The 18,248-nt window shown below is 36.4% G+C and overlaps 1 protein-coding gene across 1 annotated transcript in view; it reads right to left on the reverse strand.

The window, feature by feature from the left end:
* Positions 1-17,768, reverse strand: part of LOC103767144 (NEDD4-binding protein 2-like 2) — a 44,022-nt gene extending 26,254 nt beyond the window's left edge. The window contains exons 1-5 of the mRNA XM_008934239.2: positions 17,630-17,768; positions 14,932-16,376; positions 5,815-5,939; positions 3,579-3,667; positions 3,149-3,225 (exon numbers count right to left, since the gene is read on the reverse strand). Of these exons, the coding sequence (XP_008932487.2) occupies positions 3,149-3,225; positions 3,579-3,667; positions 5,815-5,939; positions 14,932-16,376 (1,736 nt within the window). The 5' untranslated portion in view covers positions 17,630-17,768. The remainder of the gene's footprint in view (positions 1-3,148; positions 3,226-3,578; positions 3,668-5,814; positions 5,940-14,931; positions 16,377-17,629) is intronic.
* Between the last annotated feature and the right edge of the window lie 480 nt (positions 17,769-18,248).

Here is an 18,248-nt window from a genome sequence, read left to right on the forward strand (position 1 = left end):
TTTATAGTTAGATCTAAGTATATATATAGTTATACATGTTTAATACATGTTCACAGTTATATGTTTACAGTCCTTAAGAGAAAACCTCTGAACTCTCAATTTTTTTCTTCTTGCTTTTCATATTTAAACTTTTAGTATGCTGTACCCTCATTCTCTAGGTATTCAACTTGTGTTAAGGTTTATTTTAACAATCTACCACTGCACATATTAAGTAACAGTAAACAATACGGTCCTTCTTCTTCATACAGAAATGTGATGTTATACAACTATAACTATATAATACATAGTTATACAACTACCTATCTAAGTTACCCTAGAAGGACTTTGCTTTCTGTTCATTCATCACATTTTACATGATATACTAGCTAATGAGCAGAGGGATGAATAATACCATAGACTACTCCTTATGAAAGCAATGTTCAAACTAGCATAAAAAATATGCAACTACATGGTTTCTAGACTTAATGACAATATTTTTCATCAATACATCTCTTACCACCAAGAAATCTTGTCTAATCTGAAATATTTCCACACTAAACCAACAGGGAACGTATTTCTGAATCTTTGTGCTTTCTGCCAGGGACAGAAGAAGCATCGGCCTTACCACCTTGCTCAGTTCTGTAGAAGGGAAATCAATACTGGGAACAAACAGGCTATACTGGAAAGAGGATACTCCATACAGAAATATTTTAAAAGACTGACTTCCTCACCACCCAGCCCCTCCAGGAGTTTGTATGCATTATTACAACAGAGAAGTATCAAGTTGATAAGGGTTCAAAGCATACTCCAGGTAGCACACTAGTTTCACACTCAGAGTGGAAGCAGAATTGGTGATCTCAGAAGTATTCATAATTATGCTGGCTCCTTAAGGTGCATTTTATCAGCTTTCTTTCTGTGAAGAAAATGCTTAAGGAGAATATTTCTCTCACAGAAACTCTTCCCTGAGACAACATCAGAAGCTAGAGTGATAATCACTTGTGGCTCACTGTTTACATGCTTCTTATTTCTACATTGTGCTAAAGCGGTCCAGGAGCAGTTGCATATTGAACTTATCAGTTGGTGAGCCTTAACAGTTGTTTTGATTTCATTCACAAATATGAACAAAGTTAATGGTAGAGAAAAAAAAACAATGCCCTAGAAAAATGCAGATACTATAAAGCACTTGACACTCATGACAGACAAAATATGAGAAGAGGAACTCTTAAGTCCTTTTATGCCAAGTGATGGAAGCAGAAAGTTACTCAGTATTTTCCCTATCTTTTAGTACTCCTAGAAGAAGATTACAGCTCAAGTGCTCTGAGAATAGAGTGCACACTCATCCACAATTGAACGGATTTGTGTATAATCACATCATAGACGAGTAAGTACTTTCCCTAATAAGAAAAGGCAGGACAATAAAAGGAAAGGCCTAATAAGGAGTAGGGCAGGATAATAAAATCACAAACAGCAAAATTGCATTAAGCATAGAAACTAATTGGAAAAAGGAAATCATTTTGCTGTATAGTGTCATTTAATACTGGGATCTCCTCTTCAGGCACGTCTTCACTTATCCTTTTGCAGCTTGGCTATGCTGAAAGACCACAAAGCCATCTATCCTGGACCAACACAGACACACCTGCAAAAGCTCCTAATAGGTAGTCATAATATGGAAGTTGGTTTTGCTTGGAGCAACACAGAACCTATTGATAAAAGCAAAGTTCTGTCACTATTAAATATTTTTATGCTACCCTCAGTAAGTCTGCTTATGATACAAAACTGGGAGGAGCCCTCTCCTGAAGCAATTAAAAAAGAAAATGAAAACTTACATCACGACCTTTCTTAAGCTCTCAAAAATAAACTTTTCAGACACTGGGCCTCTATTCAAATATTTAAAGCAAGTAGAGCCGCCAAAACATTTCTAAGAACCTTCTAAAAACTGGTAGCAGCCTTTCACAGTTCAAGTAAACCTTTGGTTTTGGGAAAGACATAAACTTTACTCCTACAACTAAAGACTGAACAATACAATTAACAGTAACTACACTTCACGTTTGCTTATCCTTTTGCCATGTGGAAACATGAATTTTCCTGGAAATCGAGTCTGTCTCACATAATGGAAATTTCATGCTGAATATCTTACAAGTGTCTGATTATTAACCCTCCTAACTTGGCTGTGCTGTACCCCAAACTAGAAAAAACTTACTAGAATTCATTCCATCTCTAGAAAAAAAGTTAGTGGTAGCTTAGGAGCAGAAGGTGAAAACTTTAAAAGATTTGTAAACACAATAAAGTCCAAGTCAGTCAGTAATGTAAGCACTATACAACATACTTCGTGCACTGTAGGGGCTACTTGCAAAGCTGAAACAATTATAAGCGAAGTCAGCTGGATGCATATAAAATGACAATCAGTGCAAGAACTCTGTCATCAACTGTGAAACTATTACATTACATTTCAAACAAAGAAATATCCCTAAGTTAGACTGACACCTCATAGATTCCTAAAGTAGATACATGAGAGACAAAAAGGATATTAACTAGGAATAATAAGCAACTTCCTAAGCAGTCTCACAACCCAGTAGTTCAATGACCTATGTTCAACAGTACTCTAAGTCAGATCCTCTGAAGACTGGGGACGATTCCACAAAAGCTTGCAATAGAATAATATAAAATATGAGCTTTCTTTTTAACTTTTACTGATTAGTAATAAACTGTTGTTCTTTAGCACTGAGACACCTGTAAAAGTAGACAAAACAAAGTACTATACTGATGCACTCCTTGCCAAATGTGGAATTTCCTTTTGTCTCCTACCTATTCCTTGCCATCAGCATTCTGTAGCAACAAATTTATCACAGTAATTAGTCATTATAATAAAAGCGATTCTTACAGGGGTCATTCATTTTCCTACACATGTCCAATAACATTTTAATATTGACTTTTTGGGCCAACAAAACAGGGCCAGTATTTATTTGTCTGCTTGTTTATCCATAGAACTTTCATATAAAGGTATGCCTCAAAATGCCTATTTAAATAAAATACATTTCAAACTACTAGTAAAATACTTAATAATATATTGAATAAAATATAACTTACTGTATATATACACTTATGTATGCATATTTATCTGCCTATCTCTATATGTAAAGTATCATGATTTCTGTAAGAGAAACCTTACTTTTCTAATTCTTCAGGATCAAACTTCCACCAAGTATCTGGTTCATGGAATTCCACTCTGTAACCTTTTTCTAGAGCCTGCAGCAAGTGAAGAAATATGTGTGATATGTTTTATGTAATAAAGATATACATAAGAAAAATTTAATAGACAAGTACAGTAAACAGATGTAGCTAACTCTGCAGTGGTAGCATGCTGAGTTTCACTCACCCCCAACCCGTCTTTTGTTCCAGGCTGAGTAAATTAGATCAAGTCAATCCTCAAACTGATCTAAACCACTGCCATACCAATTAGTAATTGTTAGCAACAACAGTCTCTCTCTTTAGAAACCTGAGCAAGGAAAATGTTTCTGGACAAAACACACCAACTTATCCCATGTGAAGCTAAGTTTGGAAAACTGTAATGAATGACATAATTATGCAACAAAACTTACCACTTCCACATACGGCTTCATTTCCCAGGCTTGAGTATTAGTGTTGTCTATTATAACTGGAGATCTTCCCTGCTCCATTGCTTGCTTTGCTGCAATGAAAAATAGTGCAAATTAAAAAACCACTACATCTGAACTATTCCAGATTTTTTTTTCACTAATCTACTCTGACACACACTGTTCTAAGGGAAGGGATAAAAGATACAGACAGGAATGACAAGTAGAAACAAGAACCTGAAGGACAGGATGCCATCCAGAGGGATCTGTCAAGGCAACAGTGATAAAAACATATCAAAGGCAGCTGAAATTTCAATAGAAGTGGCAGGATGAACTGAAACAGGAGAAACTTCACAAAGCCACAAAACTGAACTTACAGGGCCTAAAACCCTGACTGACACTAGTTTTGGAATTACAGTTGCAGTGGCAAATTAATTCCAGTATTTCCTTATATTTGTGCACTTGACTTTACAATGATCATATTAAATGCATGTGTTTTAGTATCAAAATATGCATTTCACTGTCTTGTAAAAATTTGAGAGTTTGAAACTCTGTTCATCTAAAAGAAATTAATTTTTTTCCCTAATGGGTCTCATCTGTAACTATTTTTTTCTCATACTTACTATATTAAAGATTCACTCCATCCCAAAAATGGGGGAGGATAATTTTACCATAATAATTTTCTCATTTGTGAAGAAAATATATTTTTGTCTTCTCCATAATTCTGACATGAGAATTACAAATGTAATTTGTAATCTGCTAAATATGTTGTAATATTAATAGAAGCAACTACAGAAATAATTTATGCAGCTGATTTTATCTATATGAAACTTCAATCTAGACCTATTCATTAGATAAGAATCCCAACTACCACGACCACAATTTCCTCTGAAGTTCACATTTCATGTATTCCAAGGATCCACACACAAATGAAACCAAGAGTTTCTGAAGTAATTCCAGTCAGAGAGCTCTATCTAGTCAAAGTAGGAGGTAAGAATTGAGTGTATCTTCAACCCAAAAGTACTGCAAATGTTTTGCAGCGTTCTATAAAACATGACACAGCTACTCTTGTTCCTGTTATCAAAATCACTGAGTAACTACATCATATACTGTAAGTTACCAAAACCACTGTGTAACTAAGTGGTACAGAACTAGAGAGATCTTTAGATCCAGCCAGAAGCAGCTGTAAGCCATTATTAAGTGAGAATTGTTCGGTGGTCTTGTAACTGGGAAGCTTTGAGACCTCTCATCCACATAGTACTACCTTACCAACTCTTCTGCTCCTTTGGCTACTACTGGGAACTTCATTCAAAGTATTCATTATTGCTGCACTCAAATCTCAAAAGGGCTCTTGCAATTCATATTCTAACAACTGCTCTCAAAAATTCTGTTCATACAGAAATGTTCCCCAATGTATATCATAAATTTTGCATTAAGGTAAAAAGGGGAGAAAAGGGGAGAATACTTTTTTTTTTCCTTGTCCCTCTGTATCTTTTGATGCAAAAAAAACTCCTCTAGACAGGAAAGAAGCTTCTGCTTGAGACACTGCAGCACAGAGAGCAATCTGCATGGACCTGTTTGGTTTGTATACTCCTTGGAGAAGATCAAACAGACAATGAGATTCTTAGAAAACTGCTACAGAAGGAGCAAGAATCTGTCTACAATCCTTCTTATGTCAGGTATCTACTTCTTTACCAATAAAACTCAACCTTTGGACACTGCTGTGTATTAAGAAAGATGACTTATCAAAGTTGTTAACTGTTAATCTACACAAGTGAAATAAAGTCTTGCTCAGAAAAACTTCCATAAATTTTGGATGAAACTCAGATCAGTAAAGATAATGGAAAAAACCAGAATCCTCTGCTCTGCTCTTTTTGGTTTGGATAGAGTTAGTTTTCTTCACAGTTGCTGGTATTACATCATGACATCTGCTGTTGCCAGCATTAAAAAGTTTGAATTCTGCTATCAAGATACTACTATCAGATGGAACAAATCAGTAGGGCATAGCCCAAAGAAACAAGTTTTTCTATTTTTATCTCTGAACCTTGTAGAAGTTCAAAATTCGATGTATATATATATACATGAATTAAAGATTAAAGAATACTTTAAATGCATAGTTCTATATACGCTATGCTAAAATACATATACTCCTTTTCACACAGACTCTTAAGACACATGCATGCTTCACTTTTATTTTCTCAATATAACATAGTTTAATAGGATTCCCCTTATGCATTCAAACCTCTCTTCTGGTTCCAGTCATGGGCATCACCAAGCTGAGCAGCATTATACGTGTATCCATCCTGCTGACGGAAGTAATCATCAGTGCTCAATACAATGCCATCACAACTCTGACCAAGCAGAATGCTGTCAAACACAGGAAAACACAAAAATAAATAAACTTTAAATTTTCAGATAGATTAAAAGACACATAAAAAGAATATAGCTAAAATAGATTTAACTGTGTCCTACTTCTGAACCTCTTGCAAACTCCAAACAGATTTAAAAAAGTACACTCATGCATTACCAATAATTCTAATCCAAATTAAAGCAATATATTTTCCCCTTCTCTACTATTTCTGTAGTTGTTGTTTCTTCTCCACCCCCAAGAGGTGTTCTAATTAGATCTATCTAATTTATGGTTTTACTGCAATAAGTTCTAAGTACCCCATAATAACTGAAGATATTTACTAACATTTTCCATCTCAATTCTCATGTCTAGAAACCAATTTGAACATGAAGCCTCCAGCTGAAAAACAAACTGGATGTTTAAATCTTTTTTCAAGACCTTAAACTCTCAATATGCCCTCTTCTGACCCTTGTCCATGCTGCTTGCACATAGGATGTGGGCAGAACAAGAACAGAAAAATAAAACTATTAATGTTTACAGCTATTTCCCTGTTTTCAGGAAAACATAAAAGATAAAAATAAACTTTCAAGATCATCCTACTAATGAAAGTCAGGATTACAGGAGAGTGTCCATATTCCTTCAAGATCCTATATCCCATTCCAGTTCCGAGTCTTCTTGTCTAATCCTGACAACATAGTCTTATTCGTTCCTGTTTTCTCATCTACTCTGGCACTCACTGGAACTATAATCTGCTGGAATTCACCAGCCAGAAGAAAGCAATACTTTCCCCTGCCGACACCCCCCCCAACCCCAGGTTACTTTTCTGAAGCTTTAGCAGTTGACACTATTTAAGAAAAGGCCCCAAAAGGTGATACACCAGAAATTAATAACTACCAATGGACACGTCCCTTGCCTGAGCAGCAGTAAGCTGCTGCATGGGTTACCTTGTCTGGTAGAACTGCAGTTTCAGCCTAATAGATGACAAGAAATTTAAGACAGAAGTGGAGATATGAAAAACTATCAAGGTATTATATTCTTTTCCCTATCACTCATAGAGTTAACAGGGTGATAGGAAAGCCATGCATCTTACTATCCCTGCATTAGTTATTTCAAATCAGGAGAAGAACTACTTGATTAGTGTTTTAGATTGTTTTCCTTAAGGTAATGCCATTCCATGGTGACTTGTGAACACAGAGACCAATTTCACCAAAATCCGATAGTCTTGCAAAAGAATTTGGGGGGGGGAAGGGAACAGACAAACCAAAACAAATTTGTAAACAAAAGGATCAAATGATTCAAATCGGAATTCATAAAGATAAAAATAAAAAAGACTGCAATGCAAATTTCACATTTACCCAGTCTTTAGGCCTGACATTTCTAAGTATCACAGATATTTCACTGGCTAGAAGTTTACTTCATTTGTGGGTTGGGTAAGTTACAGTACATTCTGCTTCTTGCACAGTTAACATTAAAGATTTCAGGACAGATTTAAGCATACTTTATCAAACAATAAAAGACACGGTGGGGAAGTCAATGAGGGTAAAAAAAAGAAATTCAGGGGGACACAGTTGCAATATCCACTGTTCATGTTTATTTTTACTCTGTATTGTAAAATTTTCATTACTGATATTTATTAATTACAGAAGCTATTGCAATGGGTGACGCAGGAATACTAGAAAAATCCATAAAGCTTTTCAAGAATTCTGCATTTGCAGTGTCATCAAATGCCACAGTCAAACCTTCTAAAAGCATCATAAAGCTGACTTTTGGATTTAACTAAAGTTCATCCTAAACGCTGCCCAGGCACGCCAGCAAATACCTGAGAGTCAGGAAAAAACGATTATAGCGAAGTTCCAGGGAGTAATTAACTGCTGCTTGATCAATAACCTGTCAAATGAGCAATCCCCGTTCTGCCAAATGTAAACTTAATTTCAGAAAGTCCTTGGAAATTGGTGTTTAAAGGAAAACTTTATATAACTAGGACAACAGTACAGTTCTCTTAAAGTCTGATCTACAGAAAAAGTGTGATTAAAAAACCTCCCTGACTATTTCAATCTGAAAGTAGAAAACAGCCAGTTAGTGTCACAGAGCATTTACAGCCCACTGCAACACTTGGATATCACTGTCCTATGGAAATTTAGGCAACTATTCAAGCTCAGAAATAGGCAATGTACACACAGGCTACTAAAACCAAAGTGCACTAGCAGTATGTGGGATTGCACTACTGCTGAGGTGGCAGGAACAAAAAAGAACTGGCCAGATCCCAAATGTCTTAGGGGAACAAATATATGTCAGTTCTAAGTTACCATGCTTTCCTATATATCTGTGCGGGAAGAGCTACTTAAGTGTAAGTCTGACACAAGGAATTTGCTATGTTTTGCCACCTGTCACCAACAACAGATCTGTTATGAATCACAATTTAATGACTGGGATGCTGTATTAAATATTAGCTTACATCCCTATATGTTTATTGTCCTGCAAATATGCTGTTAGTTATTTTTGCTTTTAAGATACAGAGATACGTACAACAAAATTCAGATTACCGAGGACCAGAACAAGCTACTAATGGTGCAATGTCAAGTAACATGACCAAAGTTGCACACAAACTGTTATTCCCTCCTTGCTCTTTCTCCCTTTTCCATAGTATTAAGGTTACTTCAGCACAAATAGCAACCCTATTTGAGAAAGGGCATGATACACCAAAAGTACAGCCACTTTTTTGAACAGCGATCAATAACCATTTTTGTTTGAGTCCAGATCTTTTAATAGGATGTGTATGACACTGGTTTAGAAGAGCACAGAAGGATTCATCACCTATTTTTGTTCCAAGTAGAATAAATGGCACCAGTAAATCATACACCACACATGGTAGCAATTTTTGTATCTATTCCTCTATAGTATAAAATATTTAACAGGAATTTGTATTCATTAAGTTACATGGCCATGATTTCACATGTGGCCTGATTTCCTTATTTACAGTATGCTATATTTACCAATTAATCATGCTAGAAAAACTGGATCCATCTTCCACACTCGCTTTTTGTGTGCTGAATGTATATACACACATCTTACAGAACCATCTGCCTTAATAAATAAAAAAGATAGCAAATAACATCTGGGATTCTTCTACTAGCTGAGGAGATAAACACATCCCTACAGCTCCTGTGGGCCTGACCATTCAGTTTCTACAGGAGTATGTATGAACTGACGAATTAACAGTAATGGGACATTAATTTTCATTTTTATTTCTAAGAACTGACTCTGTTTGCTCTGTGTTCTGGAGAATAACTCACCTACTTAAATTCTTTTGTCATATGTTCCAAACACCATTAGTAGCAATAAAGAAATACAATGACCAAGAGTTCAAGAAATCTTGCAAACCCATCAACAAAGTTTATTCTCGAAATATTTTGTTAGTATTCCTTGAAGTTCAGAATATGCCACAATTATTAATGAACCTGTATAACTGATATAACAGACATAATATAGTAAACTATGTTTGCAATAACCCTAAAACCAGGGAATTTGACAAGGCAAAGTGACTACCAAAGAGGCCAGAGTAATAGAACTCTTACACTATACACAACAAAGAAGTTATCACAAAGTAATACATTTATGAACTGAAATTTCAATTATTACAGTAATGGTTGTAACCTGTTTCTAAATTGTGAAATTAAATCATAAAACAAAACAGTTTAAAAGCCTGACAGTTACCTCTTTCAGAATTCATAGTGTTTAAACTTGGAAAATTCAAAACACAAACCTACTTGTTGACATCATACAGAGTAACTCACATACTTCTAACATGTATTTGGAAGTACAATTCATCCCAGGCTCATGAACTAGCAAACAGAAAGAACAAAAAGAATATCTATACAAAGAAAGCATCATTACTATTTAAACCCACAAAGAGATGATATTCCACTTTTGAGAAATGGAGAAAGAAAAAAAGTAAGATAAATGTATTTCTAATGAGAGAGTCAAATTACAGATTAGTCAGCATCAATATGTGCACATGCCTGAAACGAACAGCATATTATCCAACTCCTGTAATCCAGTTTTTTTACCCTAAACCTTCCCTGCAACTGAACACCCACTTTTGAACAGAGTAGGGCACTGAAATTAAAGCAGCTATTAGAATTAGAGCAGCTCACCTACTTTTTCCAGACATGCTATCTGATCTGATAGAAGCCATTAGCCTGACATACAAAACCCATGCTGAAACCAAAAAGCTATTTTAACTGGTCAGTAAACCAATACACATTTTTCCAGTGCACATGTGTGTGCATGCACGCACACACATAAATCTTGCTTTAATTTTTCTTCAAAACTAAAATGGTCCCCAAATCTGTATCCTGGTTAGCCTACTTTGATAGATGATTTTATAACAAAATCTAATAATTCACCTATTTAAAATAGCTAACCTATCATGGTGAGGAAAAAAAAGTAGTACTACTAAAGATTTTGAAACTATGTAACTGCTACTTTAACAACATTGCTTGTAACAGTTTATAGAAATACACAATTAGAAACAACAGCACACTACTGTTTCTACATTCAGCTATAAATACTGACACTTTAACTCTTCCATTCAGAATATTTTGCTGCCAGGAAGAATGATCCCAGATAAAGACAACTGTATTTATACGTTCATGGATTTGATTAAAAATGTGCTTCTTAAATTACACCGATATTTGTTCTTTCTACTTCATTACACTCCTTTTTTTTCAAATGAATGCTTAGATATTTATGGAGGAATGGCAAATAGCAATTGCTGCCAAGTTCAGTAGCAAAATATTCTAAAAATACAAGTCCCTTTTCCTGTAACTTTTCCCAGCATTGTAAGAGCCCATTATCATCTACTTTTAACGGTAGCAGACTTTTGTTACTTGGGCTAAAGGTATCACCGCTGGGTATCTGTCAGGTCAAACTATTCTCAAAAATCTCTAACTAAATGGCCTATCACTTACAAAACCAAGGAAGAAATACAGCATTCTTATCATGTTTTGTTATTCCAAGCTTTTCTCTGAGAAGTTTGGATTGACAAAGTGGGATCTGACAAAGTACATGCATTTGTCCTGCAAAAACTTTTTGTAAAGGCGCCCAAGGTACACAACTTTGAAATGCCATGTGCACAGAAAATAGTAGTGAAAAATACTCATTTTTGTATAGAAAATGCAAAGATTCTCACTGCAGTAAACCCAACCTGGGAGTGGCAGAAGAGCAATCTGGCAGCGGCAGGAAGCTGATTCAGGACCAATACTGCATTACAAGAACACATTTCTCCCAACACAAGAAGAAACAGAAGAAACAAAACTGACCTAAAATAGAAGGACATGGGAAGGACAGTGGTATAAACACTGGAACAAGCAACTCAGCACTGGCAGCAAAGCTAGGAAACAGGGACAAGGCAAAGAGTGAAGCACAGGGAAGACACTTATAATGAAGTTGGGGGTGAAATAATACCACTAGCTGAAACAGGGACAAAACGAATCTGTGAAGAAAGGGGATGGAGAAGGAACTGAGAAATCAGCTTAGAATTTAGAAGCAGATGTGGAGCTAGTAAGCACAGACCAAAAGCCATGGTTGGATACGAACAGGAAAACAAAACTGGAAACAGGCAGTCAAGAAATAAGAATATGAAAGAGCTTCAGAAGGCTAGGATTGTCTAGGTCAGGTGAACACAGGAAACACATCAGTGAGATGAGGGGAGCTCACAGATGACTCAGAAGTCACTGAAGTTATATTTAGGGCAAGTAAAGACAAAGACCCAAGGAACTAACAGCTACTCAACCTCAGCCAACCTCTGTTGTGGAAAGACAATGGAGTGCATCCTCTTGGAATCTATTTCCAAACATGTTAAGGAAATTAAGTTAACCAGGAAGAGTCCATGTGGGTTTTGTAACAGACAAATTATTCTTTACTGACCAGAATGCACTCTCTGATGAAATAATGCTTTTGTCCATGAGGACAGAGTGATGAATGCAGCACACCTGGAAATCATCAATGTTTCCAACATCATCTCCCAGTCAGTAACAGTACAGAAGAGCATGCTAGCAAGACCAGTTTTTTCAGTATCTTCGTCATTAATCTGGATGATGAGGCAGAGAACTTGCAGATGACTCCAAGTTAGCAGGGATGCTCAACACACTGATCAGCAAGGCTTCTAGCCAGAAGGCCATTGAGAAACGTGAGAACTGGGCTAAGCAAAACATCACTACACTCAACAAGGAAAAGAGAAAAGTTCTGCAACTGATGAAAAAAACCTAAGTATCAGCATAGGAGGGAAAGTGGTTGAGTGGCCTTGGTAAAAAGGATCTGAGGATTACAGTGAACATCAAACTGAAGATGAGCAAATGGTGTGCTCTTGTCAAAAGAGGAGCAAACTCCAGTCTGGGCTTTAGTAAAGAAAATGTGACCAGTAGATCATCTGAGAAGGCATCACCCACACTCTACCTGGTCTTGTGCGGTCAGTTCTGAAATACTGTGTCCAGGAGAGGCTTCCCAGTTCAAAAGACATGCTGAAACACATGAAAGGGCTGAATAGATGGCTACCAAGATGGCTAAGGGCATATAACCTACAAGGAGAGGTTAGCAGCAGCTGGGCTTTAGTCTGGTAGTGGAGACAGCAAAAGGCCTGATATCAGCCTATCTGGTATCAACCTATTACAGTGAATAAACTTATCCCTTATCAGAAAGGAAGCTGCAAAGAAGATGAGCCAGATTTTACCATGGAACAGCACATGTTACAACACAGAACACATACAAATTATGGTTTGGGAACTTCAGTTTGGAGACTAGGAAGAACTTCCTTAGTAGGAGAGTTGTACTGCACTAGAAAAGTTTGCCAAGATCATAGAATCTCTGGGGGTTTTTCAAGATCAGGCCTGACAAAGACACACCTGATCTGATCCAATGATGGTGACAGACCCACTCCAAGCAGAATGATGGACTAGTTGATCTCCACTAGCTTCTTCCAAAAAACATGCCTATGATTCCAACTGCTTATTTGGAATGGAAGAGTCAAAACAAAACACAAACTTCAGTGGAAGATTCAGGACACATACGGCTGAAGTTTGTGAGCAGGACAAAAAGAGTCTGTACTCACTTTGCACAAAACACTTTGCACAAAATGCAAATAGAAATTCAAGATTCCTAGGTCTAACTACTGGCCCTGCTGTCATTTCATACTTGGGAAATCCACTTGCAAGATGCACCTCATTCTCCTCTAGTGCTGATCCACATAGATGTCAACTTTCTGCCTCTCCTTAACAGCCATGTTGCTCACAAAAGGGGTAGGGGTTTGTCTGCAGGTGCTAAAGATAACACATTTGCAAAGACACCTGTGGGTACTAATATGACCTCAGATGACATTGTCCTAGTCCACACAGAAAAATTTTATGATGTTACACAGAAAAATATGTTCAACTTTATTAAGAATAAGACTTAACTAATAATACAAGTATTTTCCCCATAGGCAGCCATTAATTCTGGGACTTTTTTCCCCAAGGTATCTAAGACCCTGAGACATGATTTCATGGGAATTTGCAATTGCAACCAAGCATTGAACATATGAAACTGTATGTAACTGAATATACTGAAAAACAAGTTCCACACGGTTCAAATTCTGCACTCACATTTGGTAACTATTCTTGACCTTGATTTCATAGTACTCACTTTCCCATATGTTAAATAAAATTAGTAATTGATCTCACTAGCGAGAGATGAAAAAAGCACAAATATGTGTTCGTAAAAACCTCAAGATACTTAGAATTTTTCAGAAAACATGAGTCATATATTTCGAGAAAGATTCTGAGACAAGTTAGCACACCAAACATGGAAAAAAAATATCTAGTATCTTTATATTAAGTATTATCCAATTCCTGCATTGAATGAGGTAATATTTTTTCCACAGTGTTATTTTTTAAATTTTCTATGTTGCTTTCACATAATAAATGAATTACTGCAATAATACCACACGGGCATTATGCAGGTTTGCAAAATACAGCAACCAGTAACTATAAAATATTATAGTTAAAATTACTCAAACATGTAAGAAAATATCTGTTAAGAGATTTCTAGCTATGATACGGAGATCACGGTCTCCTAAATATCAGGAAAAACCCCACAAACAGAATGTTACTCCTTTATACAAAAAGTAAGTAAGAACATGATCACTGTATCTATTTCAGACTCCTAGCATACAACAGAACAAAACCACAGAAGACATCCCATTTCTGATGTAGTTTCTGGATGAAACTCAATCAGTAAGTACTGATTTAGTAACTTTTTTTTTAATACAAGAAATGAATACAGGTAGTGTCTGCGCTCTATGTCAACTTCTGCGCTTTTTAAATTAGGTCAAAAAAACCCAAAGTGAAAATCCAAGTTGGAGATGGCATCTGCTTTTAACCCTGCCAGAAATCAACAAGTATATTTTTAAGAAAAAATTAGTATTTTTCTTGTGTGTTCACAAATAAACTGAGCAGTTGACAGACCATACTATGAAAAAAAGGGAATGATGATGATCAGTTCCATCACCACACTGAAAACAAGGATCCTCAGAGTAGCAGAATTCTTCTAATGAAAATTTTTGTGTGGAAATAAAATTGTACTCCTGGTTCAGTCAAACTGATGCTGTTAGATTTAACGGAAGTTTTTTTTAAATGAAGGAATTTAAGAATTAAAAAAAAAAAAGCGGACCATCACATACTAGTACACCTGAAAGCCTCAGAATAAACGAGTATGCAATTTAATGGATACACAACATTTTAACACAAAGCAGCTCCTGGTCATCAAACCTCTAAAGAAGACAAAATCCCCAACTAAATACTTTTAATATTTACTGTCATTTGCACTCATCAAGTATGAATGACAGCAAATACTAAATTACTGCATTTTAGTAGCCTAATTTACAAACTTAAAAGTTTGCTAAGTGTTTACAGACATTTCTAAATTCTTAAAAATTTTTATTTGAATAAACTTTTCAAGTTTTAAGTCTTTACTTACCGAGAAAGTGTAGATTTCCCTGAACCAGGTAGGCCTCTTAAGATTAGAAGAAATTTCTGTGCACAACCAAATCTTTCTTCAGATAACTGCAAGGAAGAAAAGCTGCACATTCCTTCTGTATTGTCGGCTTTTGGATCCTTCCAACACTCTTCTCTGGTTTCACAGAAACCATTATTTTGGGGTCCCTTCTGGTCATTATTTTCATTTCTGAAGACCTGAGTAGTATGGATGTCAATATGACTAGCATAGCTGGTATTTTGATCAAGCAGTGGACTGTGATTGTTGATATCAGTATTTCTATAGTAACTACGACGATTTTCATAACAAAGTTCCCCATTCTGAAAAGGGAGAGCATTTGGAATTTGTGGTGGGGAATTAAGTGTCTGAAAACGGGACTGAGGGTTCAGTCTAGGAAGAAAAGGACCCTGAGGTACTACGAAAGATGCTCTAGTCTGCCAAGCAGGTCTGAATTCAGGCACTGAGCAGTTCCAACATTTAGCATCTACTTGGCCATTAAAGGCATTTTCGGTTTTCCAGCCATCTGTTTCCACAACAAACTGCTGCTCATTGCTAGTTTTCTGACTGTTCTGTTCCCCAAGAAAACGCTGTCCATTCTCATAAAATGGCTGTGGGCTGTCCAACAATATGTGTTGACAATCCTCCTGTGAGCTTTGACTACAGTTATATGGAGACTGTTGTTCCTGAGAAATTTCACTTTCTTTTCCCTGAGGACTAGTATCTAAATGTTCATTTTCCAGCTGATGAATTTCTTTATAGAACTGGTCTAGTTCATCATCTATTTCTGGTACAGTGGCAGAAACAGCCTGCATCTTCTTAGCCTCCTTTCTTTTAGGTCTGTTTTCATGTAATTCATTCTCATCTCCCCCATTGCTTCTACATTCATTGCAACTGCCAGATTCATCCTGTTTGTTACTTTTGGCAGGCTTGTAAATAGGTCCTATAAATTCTGTGCTTGTAAAAAAATCTTCATCTGATGCATTTCTATTTACTGATAATGATGTACTACTTTTTTTACTATTATCTTCACCGGCATTATTTGTAATAAAAGGGTCTTTCTCTTCTTCAACTTTAGTGTCATTTACTGATGCAAATGGAGGATTTACATTCTGCGGAGTTTCTAAATCAACTGGTTGACTAAGCACTGGATTATTTTCAAGGAGAACTTCATTCAATGATCCCAAGACACCAGTCAGTATTTTCTCCTGCTTCTGCATTTCATGTTGCCCTTGGTTATCTGAGGCACACGCTGATATCCAATCACTTGATGTTCTCTCAGCATCCACCTCCTGCTGAATACCTTGGTTATCATCATCAGGGAGTTTCTCGTAAGTCCCTTCTGTTGACTTCATCCTTTTAGAATATGGTTCAGTTTTTATTTCATCGTGACACTCCGAGAGCCTTATTCTATTTTCAGCATGAAGCATCTTAGAAAAAACAATGAATACATTATCAACATGCATATTTTTAAGGTAAAATATAAAAAAAGCAGAACTTATTCAAGCCTATGACATCAGACCCTCCACGGTCACAACTAAAATGTACTCACCCAGGAGAAAAGCAGACATCACCTACCACAACTATGGTTTAAGCAAGACTGTCACATTATTTACTGCTCATCTTGAGTAAAAAAACTACTATAGTGCTGCATCAGTTCAGCTGGAATTTTATGATATACCTTAAGTAATTTACAAATCATGATTTTAAAATGTGAACACTTGAAAAACTAATTACATCAACAATCTCTGTTCTCTACTGACCTGTTACTCTGTCAAGTGATAAACATAGGCCAATTTCCAATGCAGAAACTGATGCCTGACATCACTACTACTATGACCAACAAAAATGCAAATACTTCAATCACGAGGATTGTTTTCTGTGACATGAACCAAACTCAACTAATTCATTTAACACCAACTGAACAGATGCTGGATGGTATTTGTAATTTAGAACTAGTCAAATACAACTTTAAATCAAATCTGCAATCTGTTATTATGTTTCTTGTTTTGGAACTAAAGACTTCTGTTAGGGACCAAGACCACTTGGTTATGTGCTTTCTAAAAATAAACACGGACACAAAATAATCCCTGTCATAAACAGATTGCATTCTAAGAATAAGGCAGTAAGTTCCAGAAAGATTCAGAGACTAGCAATCACAAACAAAGCAAGATGGCACTGACCCCCGTGACATGCAGTCATGCCATTATCCATCTAATTATTGGTCAGAATTTCTTGGATTTTGCTTTGTATTCCAGAAGTCGACAGTATGCAATAAAGAGCAATAATCATTTTATCATAAATCAAGTGCCAAGTAGTTTGTTCAGCAAATCCTGGCCCACAAACAAATGGGGTATCAAACAAGACAGAATGTGTTTCTCCTATTAGAGAATTTATTCTACTGCTTTCTGTGAACAGCTCAACTTTCTGGGAGTAAGTATTAACAAAATGTCACATGCTCTTTATCCTGGATATGAAAATATTTTTTTTCTTTATCTGAAAAAGATCTGTAGTAAGTATCACAGCAAAATTTTAAGTAAGATGTTCACTTGCCAAACTGCCAAGAAAACATGTTACTCTAGGAATTTTCTCACCTACTATCCAAAGGGAGAGAAACCTGCCATTCTCATTCTCCAAATGTCTAAACAAAGGAGATTTTACTGTCTGCATTTGACTTTACTACCTGGAATAGAGCACTACTGTCAGATATGGAAGAAACTCTCTCTCCTCCTCAGAATTGGTGGAAGGAACACTGTTGGCACAACGGTCTCTCCTCTCAAGATATACGTGCTTTATGCATACCTCCGGCTTCTCAGTTCCTCCTTTCTGTAAATTAGAAAGCAAGTATGATATTACGTGAATAACTGACTCTATCCCTCACCTATCAAAAAAATATTACTCTGCCTCCACTCAAAAACAGGATTGGGAGAAAAAAACAGCTGTTTTATTAGCTCCTATGTCCTCATCCTCCTCTGGGATGGTGTTTAAGCAGAGCCCATTTTCTGATGTGGAACGAAAACAAAACATGTGAACACTTGCTGCACTACAGTATCTCCAGTGATGGAGGATACTGCTCTGTGACTGTCCCACACAGGAATATCTTTTCTTGCTAATCTCTCACAGATTTTCCCTGACTATCCTTCGGGACAGTGACGCTGCATACAAAAGCATATCCACCTGCATTCTTGGGGAGGACATAGCAAGCAGGTAGTGAGAAAATGCAGTCTCTGTGAGAGTCTTGCCTCTCAAGGGGGCCGGCACAGGTCTGCATTATTTCTGTAAAGAACTAGTAAGCATTGAAC

The sequence above is a fragment of the Manacus vitellinus genome, unplaced genomic scaffold, assembly GCF_001715985.3.
Source record: "Manacus vitellinus isolate BGI_N305 unplaced genomic scaffold, ASM171598v3 scaffold_2_pilon, whole genome shotgun sequence".
NCBI classification, from domain to species: Eukaryota; Metazoa; Chordata; class Aves; order Passeriformes; family Pipridae; genus Manacus; species Manacus vitellinus.